This window comes from Sturnira hondurensis, unplaced genomic scaffold (genome assembly GCF_014824575.4).
Source record: "Sturnira hondurensis isolate 20B ecotype Veracruz unplaced genomic scaffold, ASM1482457v3 Scaffold0008640, whole genome shotgun sequence".
NCBI lineage: Eukaryota > Metazoa > Chordata > Mammalia > Chiroptera > Phyllostomidae > Sturnira > Sturnira hondurensis.
Window position 1 is genome coordinate 21959621 of NW_028081271.1, and position 17970 is coordinate 21977590.

The 17970-nt window shown below is 46.8% G+C and overlaps 1 protein-coding gene across 6 annotated transcripts in view; it reads left to right on the forward strand.

Moving 5' to 3' along the window:
• Nucleotides 1-17765, forward strand: part of GPAT4 (glycerol-3-phosphate acyltransferase 4) — a 36253-nt gene extending 18488 nt beyond the window's left edge. For all 6 annotated transcript variants that reach the window (XM_037055436.1, XM_037055441.1, XM_037055442.1 and 3 more), the window contains 11 exons: nucleotides 5933-6002; nucleotides 6167-6467; nucleotides 7241-7315; nucleotides 8034-8123; nucleotides 8266-8359; nucleotides 8966-9081; nucleotides 9934-9989; nucleotides 10526-10611; nucleotides 13715-13843; nucleotides 13929-14008; nucleotides 15867-17765. In XM_037055436.1, the coding sequence (XP_036911331.1) occupies nucleotides 5933-6002; nucleotides 6167-6467; nucleotides 7241-7315; nucleotides 8034-8123; nucleotides 8266-8359; nucleotides 8966-9081; nucleotides 9934-9989; nucleotides 10526-10611; nucleotides 13715-13843; nucleotides 13929-14008; nucleotides 15867-15975 (1206 nt within the window). In that variant the 3' untranslated portion in view covers nucleotides 15976-17765. The remainder of the gene's footprint in view (nucleotides 1-5932; nucleotides 6003-6166; nucleotides 6468-7240; nucleotides 7316-8033; nucleotides 8124-8265; nucleotides 8360-8965; nucleotides 9082-9933; nucleotides 9990-10525; nucleotides 10612-13714; nucleotides 13844-13928; nucleotides 14009-15866) is intronic.
• The last annotated feature ends 205 nt before the right edge of the window (nucleotides 17766-17970 follow it).

Consider the following 17970-nt stretch of genomic DNA (forward strand, 5'->3'; position numbering starts at 1 on the left):
CTACTCCATTTTGAAAATATCCCCCCAAATTAATCTTTTAAAGTTCATAGCCAGGTAGATCCTTCTTACTGTGACTATAGTTTTAAATGTACATTCTTGTGACGTTTAGGGTAGATCATAATTAATAATGGAAACTTCATTAAATATATGTTGTTTGGGCCAGTCTATGGGACAGGTAATCTTAAACCATCAAAGACTCTGCTGACCACACCTTGAAAATCACTGGTTTGGGGCACAGTGGTTTAGAAGTGATCATGGAATTAATGTGTGTGTGTATGTACTCATTTTGACCTCAAGACTTAGAATTTCGGGAACTAGATTTGCACCTCTCTATTTCCTAGAGGTGTGTATCAGGCATTCAACGGGCCCTGTGACTCCTGTCCTATTGAGCATTATGGATGATTACTTCTTGGTGACAAGCTAGAGTAAGGGGTAGGCTAGGAAGAACTGATGCGTACCAGCAGAGGCACTGGGTGGCTCTGTCTCTTCTCACCTCCTAATCAAGAGTTACTGCTCTGAGTAGATCTTAATGGGCAATAAGAACTGAATGCTATTTTTTATCGGTACTGGTATTAGATATAAGTTGGATTTGGCCAAGCTGGTTTTAGAACTTGGGAAGCACCCATCTGTATATCCATGTATACATCTAAAATAAACCTAGATTTGTGGATGTTTTTTAATAGAAGACAGGTCTTTATTTTGCCTTTTTTAAAGCCTCTTCAGCCCCTCCCAAATTGGGTTGACATATAATTTTGCAGCTGGAAGAAAGCTCAGAAATTATCTTAATTCTGTGGCTCTCTCTTTCCCAACTACACAGTTGGAGTCACCTGAGAAGGCATTTTAAAAGTGCTTGTTTAGGAGCATAGCTTCTCCTCAGAGATTCTGATTTAACTGATCTGGATTGGCACTTTTAGAAACTCCTTGAGTGATTCCTATGTCCGCCATCAAAAGATGAGTCTGATTGATTTCCTCTTAAATGGGGACCTGCCTTATGACTTGTTTCTCACAAATAGAATTCGGTGTATGTGATGCTGTGTGACATGTGAGATCAGGTTTAGAAAGACAGTGCAACTGCTGTCTGACTCCTGGGCGGCTTGTCCCTGGAACCCGATGCCAGGTTGTGAGGAAGCCCAGGCCTCCTGTAGGTGTTCCAGCGCACAGCCCCAGGGTGGCTCTGACAGCCAGCACCAACACCACATGCAGGGTTGCGCAAGCCTCCGGAGGGGTCCAGCCCCCGGCCTTTGAGCCCACCCAGCTGGTGCCAGCTCTGCAATTTGCAGAATCCTAAGCAAAACAAATGATGGTAGTGTTTTAAGCTACTGCGTTATGGGGTGGTTTGTTAAATGGCGGCAAAAAAAACCCAGACAGTATAATAATAAAGAATTTTAAACATTCATTTATGTCCTTCAGTTTACAACGCCTTAAAATTTTGGGGCATTACCTTTCAGTCTTCAACAAAACACGTTCATATTTTTTGGTTGTGTTAGTAGCGTGCACATGTAACTTTGTATCTGTGTTTTTATCAGCCATTTTTGCATTGTACTAGATAATCTTCATAAAACTTTTAAAACTGGATAGCTGATAGTCCATATCCCAGTGCTTTTGGTAGACCTAAGTAAGCCCAGGCTTGATAGCTAGTTTCCCATGATTAGTTCCTTTTTCTGTACAAAAGAACCTGGATATAATACCTGCCAAGGAGGGGCTTTGGAGGGACTATGGGCGGGCCAGTGTCTTTTGTGTTCCCTCTGCTGGAAGACTCAACTCCATGCAGGTCCTGTTAATGATGAGTCATGGAAAATCTTTCTGTGCAGAGGGCAGTGTGTTATTTAAAGGGTTTTAGTTTTCATAATGTTTGTGCTTCAGATTTACCCTCAAGACAGTGGTTGTGGTACTATTTGGGGTAGAATTCCTAGGAGTGGACTTGACTCTGAGTTGAGAATGATTTCGGAAGGCAGAAAGAAGAAAGACTGGTTGTAAAGGACGAAGGGGAAAATAAATGGCCTGCGAGTTTTCTTGCCTGATGTGAAAAGAGTTGATCAGGTCAGGTCAGAGAACGTGGGAGAGTTGTAATCTGATGGGCGTTAAACTCCAAAGCAGAATTGGTGGGTGGAGAGCCACTGACACCGTGAGGGAACTGAGGAGCCTGTACAGGTGGGGGCAGTGTGGTGGGAGGGGCATGCGTTTTTGAGTCAGGTGGCCCTCGGCTTTAAATCAGCTCCAAAACTCAGCCTGAGCCATCAGACTTCCCAATCTGCTTCCTCATCTAGAGGATGGGAGTAGTAATAATACTAACATCATATGATTATAAGTGAAAGGTAATTTTAATCAGCCATGTCCTTCCTGCCCCCACGAGAAGGTCGATTTTAACTTTCCTTTGAGTAGCTTACCGATGAAATCAAGAAGATGAGAAGGTGATTGGAAGTGTTTTTAGGTTTTATCATTTTGGAATCACTTTAATCTTTTCATATGGACCTTGTGTTGCTTAATTAAATATAACCCTTATTGATGGCCTATTAAGTGCAAGGTATTCGATCTGCTGGAATGCAGACATGGGTAGGTTCTGGCTACTACCCCTCAAGATATTTATAGTCTAGTTGGCACGACAGATACGTGTTTCCATAACTGATTCACGATGTGGTGCTGGTTAAAATAGACAAAGATGATTTCCAACTGCAGGAATTGGGCAGATGCCATTTTCATGTAAGAGTTGGCATTTGAACTAGATCTTAAAAAGCAGAAGTCGCTCTAGAAATGCTGATGAGAAAATACAGTCTTGTTTAGAGGTAGTAGTACGTAGTTCTGTAGAGCAAAAACATTGGGTGCGTGGAGGGAGTGAGGCAGACGGTAAAGCCAAATATTTCCTTAGGCATTGAGAAGCCATTGAACGTTTTTGAGCAAAGAAGTGACGTGGTCAGACTGGCGGTGTCTGTTCGGACTGATCGGAGGAGGAAGCAGATTACGGTTCTCTTTAGAGCTGTTGCATTAGTGGTGTAGGCGAGAGAGGCAGCCAGTGAAAGAAGGTGGGGGCATGACAGGCGAGGCTGTAAAAGATGGACAGCTGCCGTGAAGGGCTGTCAGCTCAGGGGGAGATTGATAGGAGTTGTTGACAGGTGGGAAGTCCGAAAGTTTGGATGGCAGCGTTGCCACTCGATCCCAGCACCAGAGGAGGTCGGCCAGAGGGAGGGGTGCACACGGCGGGTTGGGAGAAGGTACGTTGCCTTTAAATCTCAACCCGTTAGGTGGTGAGGGCTGGTTGGACTTGGTGTGGAGATGGACGGTCAGCCAGTGACTGGAATGTGAGGTTGGCTCTTCAGCGAAGTCAGGATATGTGGATTTGGCTACTGCCAAACTAGTTAGAGATTATAGCTGAAACAGGGAGAGAAAAGAGTTGTTAAAAGATGCAGCTTTTGCCTGGGTCATAGAAGATTATGGTTGATGGGAACTGGACTATTTTGAGGGTAAGATTCTTGGGGTATATCTAGTTAGTTCATGAGAGAATGCAGTGGAAGTTGATTGCAAAGACGTTTGTACTGAGATTAGATTAGTGTTGCTCAGACTGTTAGACCTTAATCACGTGATTAGTTCTCTGGTAGAAGCTGAAAAGGGAATCATTTTGTACTCATACTGACAGTGTAGTAAATGGCATCTCACAGGGTATGTGAGAGGAGGGTTATAGGGGAATGAATGCTGAACTAAGGGTTCTCAGTTTTGTTCTGGGTATTGGAGCACTGTGCTTGAAGTGACAGCGCAGAGAACCAGTCGCGTAGTTGTCAGACGTTGCTAATGTGCGGCACCCCGTCACTCAGGCCCCAGACCAGGGTAAAGCAACCCAGCCATGCCTTCGCAGGCTATTCCCAGCTCACAGCCAGGCTCCTCCAACCCTGCCCTCTTTTCTCCTACTCTTGTGACTGGACAGTTCTTTCTTAAACATAGAAGCATTTTGTAATGTACCTGAAATTCAAAAGGTAAAGCTGGAAGTACAAAGCCCGCAGGCAGGGAAATGTTTGTGACAGAGCTTTGTCATGCACAGAGCTAGGAGATGTCGAATCTTATTTAAGGAGTACCTTTCCAGTGAAAACAGAAAACCACAGCCATCAGAAATTTTGCATAGGGAAGCCGCCCTCACAGACATAAATTTTAGCACTTGTGAGGCCTGATGGCATGTGTTACCCACCTGGTGCATCCTAATCTAAGCATCAGGATTGTCAGTACAGAACCAGTTCTGATTGTGTGCTGTCTTCTGATTCTGACTCTGCTTGTAATACTGCTGCTGAGTCTTGGCCAAGACGGAAAGCCCCGGACTCTGGTTGAGTGACCTGTCTGTGTGCCAGGCTTCTTGGGAGCTCTCTAGCCCCTTATTCAGCCCCTCCCTATATAAATTCCCAGCTGAAATTCATCTTCCTCCATTTTAGGAGTTATATTTACATTTTCTTCTAGAGGAGATCATCCACGCATAGAGCCAGAAGACATCGATGGCGTAATATCTGACATAGGGAAAATGGGTATATGTGCATTTTCTTGCCATAGGCCTTTCTTTGATTGGGTGACTCTCTAAGCCTTCTGGGTTTTTGGGGGGTGGGGTTAGACAGTAGAGTTTGGAGAAATTTCCAGATGAGGTTAGATTACTGGTTAAACTTGTGTCCTGCTTTTGGCTCTGCTAGACCATGCAAAGCGGTCTTGCTGATACTTAAGGCTCTGCCGGAAAAGTTCACACCAGATGTTGGGCCATGTGGATTTTGCTATGTCGTGAATGGTAGGGTTCTTTTCCACCTTGCATGATGAAACAGAAGTCTGCAAAGACACCTTTAAGATACCTTTCCTATTTCTTTGATCACTGTGGACACAACTTTCTGTTCGGTGATAACATGTTTCAGAATGTCATAAATGAGGAGATGCTTTCACCTCTCCTCATTTAATCGTGGGAGGGGCCTAGCCTCTGACACTCTCTCTCTAATTAAAAGGATTTATTTTAATGAAGGAAGGGAGGCTCTAGAGCTTTTCTCTTTTTTTCCTTAAGGGTTTTATTTATTTTTAGAGAGAGGGTAAAAGAGGAAGAAAGCAAAGGTTTGATTGGTTGCCTCTCGCACACCGGCTGGAGACTGAACTCACAACCCAGACATGTCGTGACCAGGAATCAAACTGGTGACCTTCCAGTTCACAGGCCAACACTCGGTCCACTGAGCCACACCAGCCAGGACTACAGTTAGGGTTTTTTGCAGTTGCCCAAGTTCTGTCGCACAAAATTTCATATGATTCTAAGTGACCTCGTGATGTATCATTTTACTTTGTAGATAGAAAAGACTGACATTCAGAGTGTTGGAATGAGTTACTTGAGGGGCATGAGTGTCAAACTTGGGATTTGAACCTAGACATTTTTAAATCTCGCAAATAGTGCTATTTTTTCCCTAACGCTTTTTTTTTCTTAACACGGAGCCACTTAGGCCTTTCTATATCAACTAGAGTTCTCCTGTTAAAAAGTTACTCAGAGGTAATTGGACAGTCCATGCATATAATTTAAATCCTTTATCCACTAAAAGCCGTCTCTTTCCTGGACTAATTTGGGAGGAAGGCAGCATCAGGTGGCAGGTAGTAGCTGAAAGGAAGCTTGATTGTGCTGTTTATGAATTGCTGCTGTTTGGTAGTAACTGCGTGTGAGGTCCACGTAAGTCAGCTAGGCAGTTCCTTAAGGAGCAGGAAACAGGTAGTGAGAAGCTAGAGGCTTGCCTGCGCTCCTTAGTTTCCAGCTGATGACTGTAGGCAACTTAACTCTTGGTCTTAGTTATCAAGGAGGGGGTACTGATCTAGGAGGAGCTTTGAGTTCACTATTAGAATGGATGCGGACTTGGCTACAGTCTGACCTCAGGTGACAGGGCTTGAGGCTTTCGCAGGGTGGAAATGGAGGTGTTCATTCTTAACTTTTATTCCACTGCAGTGGGCAACCTTGAGAATGGAGAGAGGAGCCAAAGAGAAGAACCACCAACTCTACAAGCCCTATACCAATGGTAAGCCTGGGTCTCGATCCTTATCTTAAAAGGTCCGTTTGAAATATGTTTCTGAATGCAATTTTAATTCCACACAGACTCTTCTCTATATAAAAGGTGGGCTGTGTGCTCTGCATATGTTCAACATCTTTTCTTGCAGATTGACAGTGTGTTCTCTTTTGCAGGAATTATTGCAAAAGATCCCACTTCACTAGAAGAAGAGATCAAAGAAATTCGTCGAAGTGGCAGCAGTAAGGCTCTGGATAATACTCCAGACTTTGAGCTCTCTGATATTTTCTACTTTTGCCGGAAAGGAATGGAAACCATTATGGATGATGAGGTGACAAAGAGGTTCTCAGCAGAGGAACTGGAGTCCTGGAACCTGCTGAGCAGGACCAATTACAACTTCCAGTACATCAGCCTCCGGCTCACTGTCTTATGGGGCTTAGGAGTGCTGATTCGGTATTGCTTCCTGCTGCCTCTCAGGTGAGGGCAGGGCCTGAGGGGACAAAAGGCTTGAGCTGCTGCTGCCTAAGCCCCTTGCATGATGTGCCTACCTATGTCTCCCTGCTGTGTTTTCCCATTGTAGGAGGGAGAGTACAATTCTTTCATCAACCAGTCCCTCTGACCCTTGAACGTTCATGCTGGTGGTTGTCCTGTAAAGGCCCTGGCTTCTCTGTGTATCAGCCAGAGATAGTCAGGTTTCCGAAGACAAACTGCTTGTCCAGATGGACTAAACACAGGGGCAGGAGACATGTACTTTCCGGCCACTCCTCCCTGGGTGGGGCTAGTTCTCTCCTACTCCAGGACAGAGGCAGTATTGATCCCTCGGTCTTGCTGTACTGATTGCTTTCTCAGTATGCCTTTCCAGATGCTGGCGCTTTCAGGCTCTATTTCCTGTTGCTTCACAGAGAAGCTGTGCTTCCGCCAGGGTTTAAAGCCAAGGGGAAGGGTAGGACAGCAGGTGCCTGAGGGCAGGACAGCCGAGCAGCGCAGCCTTAGGATTTTCCATCCTGGCTGCCTGATGCCTGATGCCTGAGGAGATAGTGTCAGCTGAGAGCCAGATCCACAGTGGCTGTCAGTTTGGAATCAAAATGGTCTCTGGTTCTGATAGGCCTGAATGCATTTCTAGCTAGAATTCTAGGTTCTAGGTGAGCAGGTCTTCGGGTGGTTTCATGATGCCCATTTTTATTTTTACACAGTTCTGTACCTAGTGCAAGGGTTTGTTTGCTGTGTTTTAACTTGTCTTCTTATTACAGGATAGCTCTCGCTTTCACGGGGATTAGCCTTCTGGTGGTGGGCACAACCATGGTGGGATACTTGCCCAACGGGAGGTGAGTAACGTGGGGGTGTCCGTGTCCGAAGGGTTCTGCAGTGGTGGCTCTGATATCAAAGGCCAAACCACAGACTCTTAACCCAGTGATTACCGTGGCATTGGCACTGAAGTCTTTCACTTTTTTACCAGTCTTGATCTGTAACTGTTCATTTTGGCATCCAGCCCTCACACTCTACCCGTTTTAAAGACAAAAGGGAGAAAGCACAAAACTGCAGTCCAAGGCGGCTAGCAGATTTTACAGCATGTTGTTTAGTGTTGAGCATTCTGCTGTGTTGATAAATTGGTAAGAGAATAAGAAATGTAGGTAGGGCGTCTTTGTTTGTTCCGTGAAGGAGAAATCTCCTGGGAAATTCTGGAGCAGGCCGACATCTTTTCCTCCCGGGCTAGTTAGGAGATTGGACTCTGGCCTTCGCCTTGCCTCTGGGTGTAGACTTGAAGGGGAAGGAATCTCGGAGACTCAGCTGTGCAGGAGATTCCAAAGCTATGAAGTTTAAACCCATTCAGTTATGTGAATGTAAGCAGCTCTCATTGCTTTGTTTCCTCGTGTGGGCATAAAAATGCTAATTCCAGGGTTTTACCATACACACTAATATTATGAAAATACTGTGCAGGCATAAAGGACTATAGGCTGTGATTGTTAAATTGTTGGAGTCAGCAGCTTTTCCTTTCTTCCTACATGTAAAATAAAACCAAAAATCTTTGTCCTGTTGTTGCAGCTTTAAGGAGTTCATGAGTAAACATGTTCATTTAATGTGTTACCGGATCTGCGTGCGCGCCCTGACAGCCATCATTACCTACCACGACAGGTGAGGCCACTTGTACCGCACAGAGGGAAGTGGCCAGCCAGGCTTGGAGCTTTCAGTTGGAGTCGATGAAGCTGAGGTGAGGGATGAGTTCAGACCACTTGTTTCACATGAATTTTTGTTGCTTTGCATACATCCTAAACAGGAAAAACAGGCCTAGAAACGGTGGCATCTGTGTGGCCAATCATACCTCTCCCATTGACGTCATCATTTTGGCCAGTGATGGCTATTATGCCATGGTAAGACTTCTTTCTGTTGCTTTCTTGGGGCAAGATTTCTTACTTTAGAGACTGGTCAGGGCTGAGAGGCTTCTGGGCCCTTCGCTGAGCTCTGCCTTAAGGGTGTAAACAGATAAACATGTTTGTTTGTGTGGTTGCCAACCTAGATTTTTGCCTTTGTTTATGTTGCTTTTGAGAACTCCATATGACTTTAATAGCAAATATGCTGAGCAGAGTGACTGAAAGTGTGGTTGGAGATTAGACTTTGGATATTTAGGCGACATGGAAAGGGGTGAAGATAAGGAGGGAGAATTTGAAAGGATTGGGTTCAAGGGCATTGGAGAACCTGCCCAAGGCCGGGCAGTGGGGAGGACATTTTTACACACGGTACTGTTCAGCTTCATTATTTTGTTTTAGGATTTTCAACCATGTTTTTAATTGTACATCTCTGGTATCACCAGTTAAAAAGATAAATTTAAGATTTGTGGTTTCTTAATAGTGAGAAACCTATGGTTAGCAATAGTGTGAGAGGTTGGGGTGCTTATCTTATGAGAGCTGGGCCTTTCTCCGCAGCGTGGGGGGTTTGTGTGAGGACGGCTTCACTACCAGTTAACTCTTTGAGATTAGGTGGGTCAAGCGCACGGGGGACTCATGGGCGTGATTCAGAGAGCCATGGTGAAGGCCTGCCCTCACGTCTGGTTTGAGCGCTCTGAGGTGAAAGATCGCCACCTGGTGGCCAAAAGGTAAATCGACATAATGCTATTCTATTTGACCAATTACAGGGAAGCGTTTTAGAGGTAGTTATCCCTCCACAGTGAAATTATAGTGTCTTGTACACTGAGCCTATACTGCTTTGATAATAAAGATATTTATTCTAAAACATGGAATATGAAAGGTATAGAAACACTAATATTGTTTACCAAGTTAGTGATTCCAAACCTTTATTTTTTGTACCCATTGTAACAAATAACATGTATACTTTTAATGATATTTGAAATCTTAGAATCAATTCATATCACAAATACAAACAAACTTAGGGCAGTGTAACAAAGTGCTGCTCTGTTTTCAAGCCCCCAAAAAGGAATAAATCGTGCAAGTAATGGCGTAAGCTTTGTGGTATAATTGAGAGGACTTCAGATCCACCTGAGGCTGTCTTCCATAGGAACAAAGGCACCTGCCATCAGAGTCCCTTTGCTGCGTCTCAGGGACAGAGTGTAAAGCTGGGTCGACTTTACACTCAGCCCAACAAGGCTGTTAGGGAGTTTGGTTATCAGGTGTTTATTAAGGGTGCCCTCTTCAGGGCCCTGGGGCGGTGTGTCCCGCAGATGGTTCCAAGTCTGAGCAGTGTCTCCTGTCCACAAACATTATTACTTAATTGGGTAACTGTGAATTAACTATAGTCAGCCGATTTTCCCGTGTCCTTTTAAGTTTTATCTTTGTGAGATTTAGATTCTAGAGTTATAAAAGACAGGGTCGTATTTGTTCACTTGTTTTTATGCAACATCTAATGTCGCATCTATGTAGGTTATTTATACATGCATTTTGGTGCCAATGGACATAACACTGACCCATTGTTTTATTTTTCTCTTCTGAAGACTGAGTGAGCACGTGCAGGATAAAAGCAAGCTACCTATCCTCATCTTCCCGGAGGGTAAGAAGGCGTTGGTCACCACAGAGCTTCCGGGGGGGGGGGGTGTCGTGCGGGACTGGGGCTCTGGTGTGGCCTCGGCCAAGTTCCTCAGCCTTTGTTGGGGTTGTCTGTTTTCACTGGATGATGTTAGGTCCCTTTAGATTGGTGGTGGGACTGAAACTCATAGAAATTTAGACTTTGGACTAAGTGTCATAGTGTGAACCTCCTCAACACAGGACTCCCTTTCCTAGTGTTGTGGGAAGGCTCTTTCAGCCCCTTGCAGAGTTCCTGCTGAAGCCTGCTCAGTCTGCTGGGTGTCTGCAGCCATTCGTCTAGGCTGGCACGTGTGAGTCAGGAATGTGGTCCTGTAATAAGAGAAAAGGAAGTAAATGGATATTTTGCTTATTTCTCATAAGTGTTTGTTTGTAAGCTAGGGAGGTGACTGATTTATCCTATTTGAAGAATCGTTAGAATTATTATTATATTCAGTCCTTAACTCCTGGTCTCTGGGGTAAAGGACCAAAAGAAATAGCATTTTATTCTCTCCTGCATTTCAGGAACCTGCATCAATAATACATCAGTGATGATGTTCAAAAAGGGAAGTTTTGAAATTGGAGCCACGGTTTACCCGGTTGCTATCAAGGTACAAGACCTCAGAGGGTACATTGGTCATCCTGGCCGCTGCCACAAACCTGATGCAGCAAGAGAAGATGGAGGAAGGAGCTGTACCATCATCGGGTGGATCCTCTCCCGCAGAGCAGCCTAGGGCAGGGCTGGGTTGAGTGCTTAGGAGAATGTGACATTGTTCACAACCTGTTAGAAAGAACCGGGAGTAGGGGAACGTGGAACAGCCGTGTTCCAACCCACACCTTCCGACCCCCCCAGATTCAGGAAGTGGAGAATGCTTTTGAGCTTTGTACATTTCCCCCCACTTGTTTCCTCTGTCTTCACAAACCCAGCTGGAATGTAAGGTGTTCCGCCTGGAGAGGTGGCTGTGTAGGGGGTGGCGTCTATGGCTGCCGGGCTGGATTTGTGTATTCAGCGGATGGGTGCAGATGTGTCCTTAGGACTGAAGGAAGAAACAGCTCCACTGACTTGGGCCGTGGCCTTACCTGTGTGCTGAGGACCCCCTGTAAAAGTGAAATGGATCTTATGAGCTTGTCTGGTCTATCCCTCTACCTTTTAGGAAATTGCACTTCTAACTCTTCAAACTCACCTTGAGATGGATTCAGTTAGCCAGTTAGTTTCCCTTTTTTCTCTCCTTCCTCCATCTTCCCATTCACATTCATCTGTTTTATAGATAGTATTATTTCTAAAAGTTTGCTGTTACATTATTCTAAAAAGCACAGGCTATGGTCAGTATGTAAAGTATTTAGGTTGAGATTAGGGTAAAACAGTGAGTAAATTTGAGCTGAGTTTAGAATTTGGGCACCATACTTATGCAAGGGTCTATTTGTTATCTGCAGAGCAGTCTGTAGAAATATTTTGTATTTTCATTTTGCCAGCACAGCCAGCGCAGTGGGAGGCGGCGGCGGGGGTGGGGGGGGTGCAGTGCTCCTATTGGTTGAGCAGAAGCTTACCAGCCTCTCCCCTTCTACCAGGTGGGCAGAGCACCAGGGCAGGGATGGCCTGCAAATAGTGAATGCAGGGTAACTAAGAGATGGGTCAGAGCTACTCAAGGGATTTGTGGGGGATGCTCTGATGCTGTTTCTGGGAACAGCAAGAAAGAAGACAGTCTGTGAGCTGTGTCACTGTGGGTGCAGGAATGGGGACTGGTGTTTCGTTCACATGCAAAGCCTCCTGCATTTTAATGTACTGAGAGTCCAGTGCTTCCCCATATGTGTTTATCAGAAACAAACTACTGAGAGAGGCCCTCTCGCTCACTCCACAACATTGGCTCTCGGATCTTAGCTATGTCAGCATCCCCTGGATGGGTCGTGAAAATGTGAGCGCCCGGGTTTGCCTTTCTGACCCAATCTGGGGCCGCTGATGCTGCCAGCAGGAGCCACGCTGTGCGAACCCTGCTCTGGAGCAGTGGTCTTCACCAGTTTGGGAACCTAAGTCCTTGGGCAGTTTTGACTCCTCTGCACAGGAAAAGGCATGTAAATTTTACATCTAATTTCCTTCCATTCACAAATGAAAGCCCAAGTAAGATTAAGAACTGCTCCACAGATACTTTCTAGTTTTTATGGTGTTCTTGGTAACGAACCTTGGATAACCTTAGCAATTTCAAGACTCTTACTACATTTCCACCAAAATTGTCATCTGATTTTGAGCAATTTATTGATGTTTTGAGCTTTTCGCCTTGTTTTCCTGTCTGTAGGGTCTTCCTGGCATGGAGTACAGAATTAGCCCTAAACAAAGGACTCTCTCTCAGACGCATACCACATTTTTAAATCTACATAGTGCTTTAAAAAATAGAGCAACACTTTATTCAAATCATACACATTAGCTTCTGTTTAAAACTCATTCTTCTCCCTTACTTCCTTTTGGTGTTATAATGTGAGGTTATTAAGCTTTCTATAGTTTCATCTAAATTTCTTAGCTTCTGTAATTAAATCTAAATGTCTTTGTTTCAGTAGTCAGGTTCTCAGCTAGGCATAAAGATCCAATTCCTGCTCTGAGAATTCGAAAATTCAGGCCTGAAAAGCCAGCAAGGTCACACAGGTCAGACTTCCCGCTGCCTCGAGTGCAAGGGGCACCCACACAGCCTCCGCCTGTGCTGCCCTGCAGCTGCCCCTGGCCAGGGCCCTGTGTCCATGCTGGTGCCGCTGGCTTCCGTGGCACAGCTCTTAAAATTCCATCACCTTTGATTATTTTCATCTCTGGTCCTAGCTAGGTTTTATAATCACACAAAGGCAGTGCAATGGCTTGTGATGACAGCCTTTCAGGCATCTTATAACAGTCTCCTGACGCTTTGGCCAGGGCCTCCCCATCGATGCTTAACTGCCATTTAATTTATTCTTCTCTTTTGTGAAAATGAGGGTCACAGCTCTGACCACGCTTCCCACAAAGTGCCATTGAAGTACTGCTCTTGCCTCCATTAGAGTCATTAGTAAACAAAAGTATCTTATAAGCTTGTTCTGGGCCGGAAGTGCTGTGCCGGCTGTGCATCCACTCAGTAATTCACACTGTTTAATCAAAGGAAAGGCTTCTGCTTAAACAGGTGGTTAGTTTTGTCAGAAGCATAATTACAGAAGCATATTGTAAGCTTTCTGATTGTTTTCTCTTTGGTCTGAGGCACTAGAAATGGTATTTAAAGGTTGGTAGTTAGGTAAGAAAATGTCTTTATTTGGTGGAGGTACACGCATTTATGAGTGAATAGCATGAAGTGATTGGGTTTGTAAGACGGGAAAGGGATAGATGAGGTAAGTGTGATGAAGTGTGGGTAATTGTGGAATCTGGGGAATGGGTTTATGGGAGTGTATTAGCCTATTCTCTGTTTCTGGATGTGCTTGAAAACTTAAATAACAGCATATGTGTACCGATAATTGAGCAAGATAGAAAACAAAGAGCGGGGAGACCTGTCCGAGGAAGGCCACCCTCCCCAAGGATCTGCAGCGGTATCTTGGGTCGGTTAGGGGAGGTTAATGTTTCTGGAGGCCAGAACTGCTCGGGCGTAGGTCACTTTAGAAGTGTTCCCGGAGGGGGCTGGAAGCTTCTTTCTGTTACTGATCTTGCCCCAGGGGGTACATTCATTGTTGGAGCTGCTACCTTCTTACCCTCAGCTTTCCGCTGTTTTTCAGTATGACCCTCAATTCGGTGATGCCTTCTTTAACAGCAGCAAATATGGGATGGTGACGTACCTGCTGCGAATGATGACCAGCTGGGCCATTGTCTGCAGTGTCTGGTACCTGCCTCCCATGACCAGAGAAGTAGGTACCCCAGCTCGCAGAGGTCTTCCCTTGGCTCTCTTCTACCATCAGCCTGGGTTAAGTGGCCTCATTCACTTTCTTACAGACAGATGAAGATGCTGTCCAGTTTGCGAATAGGGTGAAATCCGCCATCGCCAGACAGGGAGGACTTGTGGACCTGCTGTGGTGAGTCAAAGGCAGATCTGACCAGCTAAGTCAAGGCGAATGTGAATTTCTGAAGGAAGTGCTGCATTGTTGACCCCAGTTACAGAGACTCCTCCTGTCCCTGATACAGAGAATGAAGCTGCCCAGCCTGGAGAGTGAGCAGGTTGACTGCTCTCTCCTAGTTCCAGCTCAGGAGTGCCTGCCATTAGTTTGATCTTGGGGAACACGGAGCCCAGGATGCTTAACTAAACCTCTCTGGGGTTTGGACCAGTCTGCCAGGGCATCCAAGCCGTCCTTGCCTGTTTAGGTCGGGGAGCCCCGATGCTGGGCCGGAAACCTCACAGGGGCACTGGGCTCTCTGGATCATCTTTAGAAAGACCAAAGTTTCTGTGTTTGCATTTAGAGTGCTACCTACTGGAGCAGGAATGGCAAACATTTTCTGTAGAGTTAGTAAATGTTCTAGACACTGTGGACCGTGTGGCATCTCTTGCAGCTCCTTAACTCTGCCGTGGTAGCGGGAAAGCAAATACACAGAGCCAGCACATACACAAGTGAGCGCGTGTGTTCCAGGAAAACGTCATTTACAGAGACGGGTGTCGGACGGATTCGGCCTGTGGTCATAGTTGGCAGGCCCTCGTGCTGGAGGGAGACAGTTACGCTCCAGTTACGGGAGAGGGGTGGGACGAATGCCAGCGCAGGGACACAGTTCCAGCATCTTAGGGTCCCTTAGGGTTAAGCACCGCAGTCAGCTCTGGAGGACGTTAGACTGAAGTGGGCGTTGTGGGGAAGGTGTGGAAGTTCACACTTTAAACTGACCTGTGGCTTCTTAGGTCATAGCATGACCCTGAGTCACAATGACACTGTGCTATCCTGAAGCTCTCTGTGGTGATCTTATTTTATCCTCAGAGTGAGTCCATGAAGTTTGAACATTTTTACTCCCACTTTTCAGGTGGCAGACTGAAACTCAGAGAGGTGAGGTCACTGCTTTTCAAAGTCACAGAATGAACACTGGGGCCGGATTTTGAACTCGGGTCTGGCAGGCTTGTGGAACTAGCATGTCTGTCCACTGCTGCACCTTCCCTGTCCCTGCAGCCCATGGCAGCCAGGCTGCTGCTTTGAAAGGATGCCTTTGCTGTGGATTTGGAAGGGCGTAGCAGATGTCGGCCTTTCCATGTGAGGTCCGCCCAGCACAGGGGCTTCGTCACGGACCTTTCCACCACTAACACCTCCATAACACAGAGGAGGGGCACAAAGGATGGAAACTGGGCATGGATTTTCATTAGTCGTTGAAGATAGTGATAATTCTAGGATGTAGGCAGAGTTGAGGTGATAGGTAGGTGGGAGCAAATTCAAGTGTAGAGGATTTATTTATTCAGGGAGATGGAGGGAGGTGCCAGGATTCAAGTAAGAACATATGTTTCCCCTTGTGCTTATTGTTTGCATGAATTTGGAAAATCCTTGAGACTGAATTTTACAGATTTTCTTTTACAGGTCCATTTTACCAATTATTATAAGTCTCAATATTTCTTAAAGCTTGATTCACATTTCACAGTGCCAGAATACCTCCTTTATCTTTTGAAAGGTGAGGACAAATGTTCAAGAAGGAAGAATTTAAAACTCCTTGGCAGATGTAAGCAATCACAGAGGACCTTGAATACGAGCAGTGTATTCCGACCCAGGGCAGGAGTGAGTTTAGAGATAGGAAGGGTGGTCTCCGGGAGCCCAGGGCCGGCCCCTGGGCTCATCCTGATGGGAGAGCTGTGGAGGACCTCTGTTTCTGGCAGGTTTTCTTGGGTTTGAGCTGCAGGGAGCATCTCGCTGTGGTGTGTGGGTAGACGGGAAGCTTTCTTTGCTGTTACACGCAGCCTTTCTCTCACAGGGACGGTGGCCTGAAGAGGGAGAAGGTGAAGGACGCATTCAAGGAGGAGCAGCAGAAGCTGTACAGCAAGATGATTGTTGGGAACCATGAGGACAGGAGCCGGTCCTGAGCTGGTCCTGAGCCTGTGCCTCACGCTGCTGGAGCCACCGTGGCCAAATCCTGCCATGGGGCTAGCTGGAGTCCTCGTTGCCGCCCCCCACTGCTGCACTCTTTCCAGACTCCGGCCTGCAGGCTGCTCTGGGTCCCAGAACGCCAGCTTCTTCAGAGCTGCCCGGATCCCTGGGCTTGCCGACAGTTGTGGGCGCTTCGGGGCGTTGCTGCCCCGAACGAGATGACTTCTCGTTTCTTTTACAATAAGGCCATTGGAGGAATGCCATTAAAGTCAGCTCTCCGCCTGTGCACAGATGGGGCTGCATGGTTGGGAAGAATCGGTCACGGTCCATGCTCAGGCCAATAGGACATTAGTCTATTACAGATGCCCGTGTGCCAGGGACTTGGGGGAGGGCCACCTGCTGGTGAGGAGAAGCACTGCAAGGCAGTGTGGCCCGAAGGCCTGAGCATTGCCCCAGCTTTGGAGCTCTGTAGACTCGATACACAGAAACTTGTCTGCAGGGGCTTTCAGCCAAGTGAAGTTCTGACTTCTCATGCAGTCACCAAAGGGGAGGGCAAGAGGCAGGATGGACCTGTGACTAGTGTGGGAATCAGCAGTCATTTCCTGTTCCAACTCAGTGTTCACCTCAGACTCCCGTGTGACTTGCTCTTCATTAACACGTGCCTCAGTTTCCCCATCTGTGACCTGGATCAGGAGGGGAAGGTGGCGATACCTACCTACCTCACAGGGTTGTTGTGGGGATCAAAGCGTTACCCTAGTGAAGGACAGCGGAGTTTGGAGTTCTCAGTGCAGGCCCTGGGCAGGGCAGGGTCTGAGCTCCGCATGGCTGCCAGGGTGCTCTGCTGCCTGGGGCCAAAGTGGCTTTGTGAGTAATAAAGTTGTCTTTGACGGTGAACGACTAGAGGGGTTTTCCCTTCACTCCGTCTCCCCGAGGTGTGGCCCAAAGCAACGTGTTTCTTATCAAAGTTATGGAAAGTAACCCTGGGGCTGGAAGGCGTCTGCTTGACTTCCGTTACGAGGAATAGCATTGTTCAGGAGAGAGTAAAGCACTCATATCAAATGTTTGCTTGGCTACCCGGTACATTTAGAATCCCCAGTGTAGATGGAGACGGGGATTTCTACATGGGCGGGGGCCGTGAACGAGAGATACGTGGTGCGGGCACCATTCTTCGAGGTGGGGGAGAGGGTACGAGATGGCAGGGCCATCTGAAAGGACAATAAAAACCCACGAGGAAGCACCCGGCACGGCAGGAGCGGAGGCCCTGGGAGGCTGTGTGATGGCTGCGGGTCAGTGGTACACCAGGGCCCCACAGAGCTCCAGGAGACTGCAGGTCTCGTGGCCTCCTGTGCCCATGCGCGGTGGTCACCGAAGGCAGGTCTGAAGCCAGGCCACTTGCAGCTTTCTGCTCCTAGGGTCCCCCAGTTTCAGATTCCTCAGGAGAGAGTTGCCTCACCCCTACCATTTGTCCACGTGTCCCCCCCCCCCCCCCGCCCCGGGCCCTCCCCTCAGTCTGCCTGGCGCAGTCAGCACACCTTGCAGGACTTTGCACCGGCAGTGGTGTCACCTGAGCAAGGCCACTCTCCCGGCCATGTCTAGGGAGTGTGGGAACGAAGCCGGCTCCCGCGTGGGCAGTGCTTTGTCCTGCCGGACCGCCTAGTGCTTGCCCTCACTGCCTTCCTGCTGCTCCGCCTCTCACGCCTCCCCACCCCCCTAACTTCCATTTCCCCTGGCCTGCTAACCAGTGAAAAAACTTTCCTCTCAAATAAAAACACTATTGTTACTGTAAGGACAGCCTCTATGAACTGTTCTACAAAGTATTCAAGACGAAACGGATTACCAGCCTTTATAATAAGTAGTATTTACAGTGTTGTGAAGTTGTCTGGGGTCTTTAAAAATTGATTTTGAAGACCGAGGTCCCTTTTTATACTTCTTTTTTAAAAAAGCCTACTGATTAGTACATTTATTTTATGGTTTTCATAGGTGTTTAATAT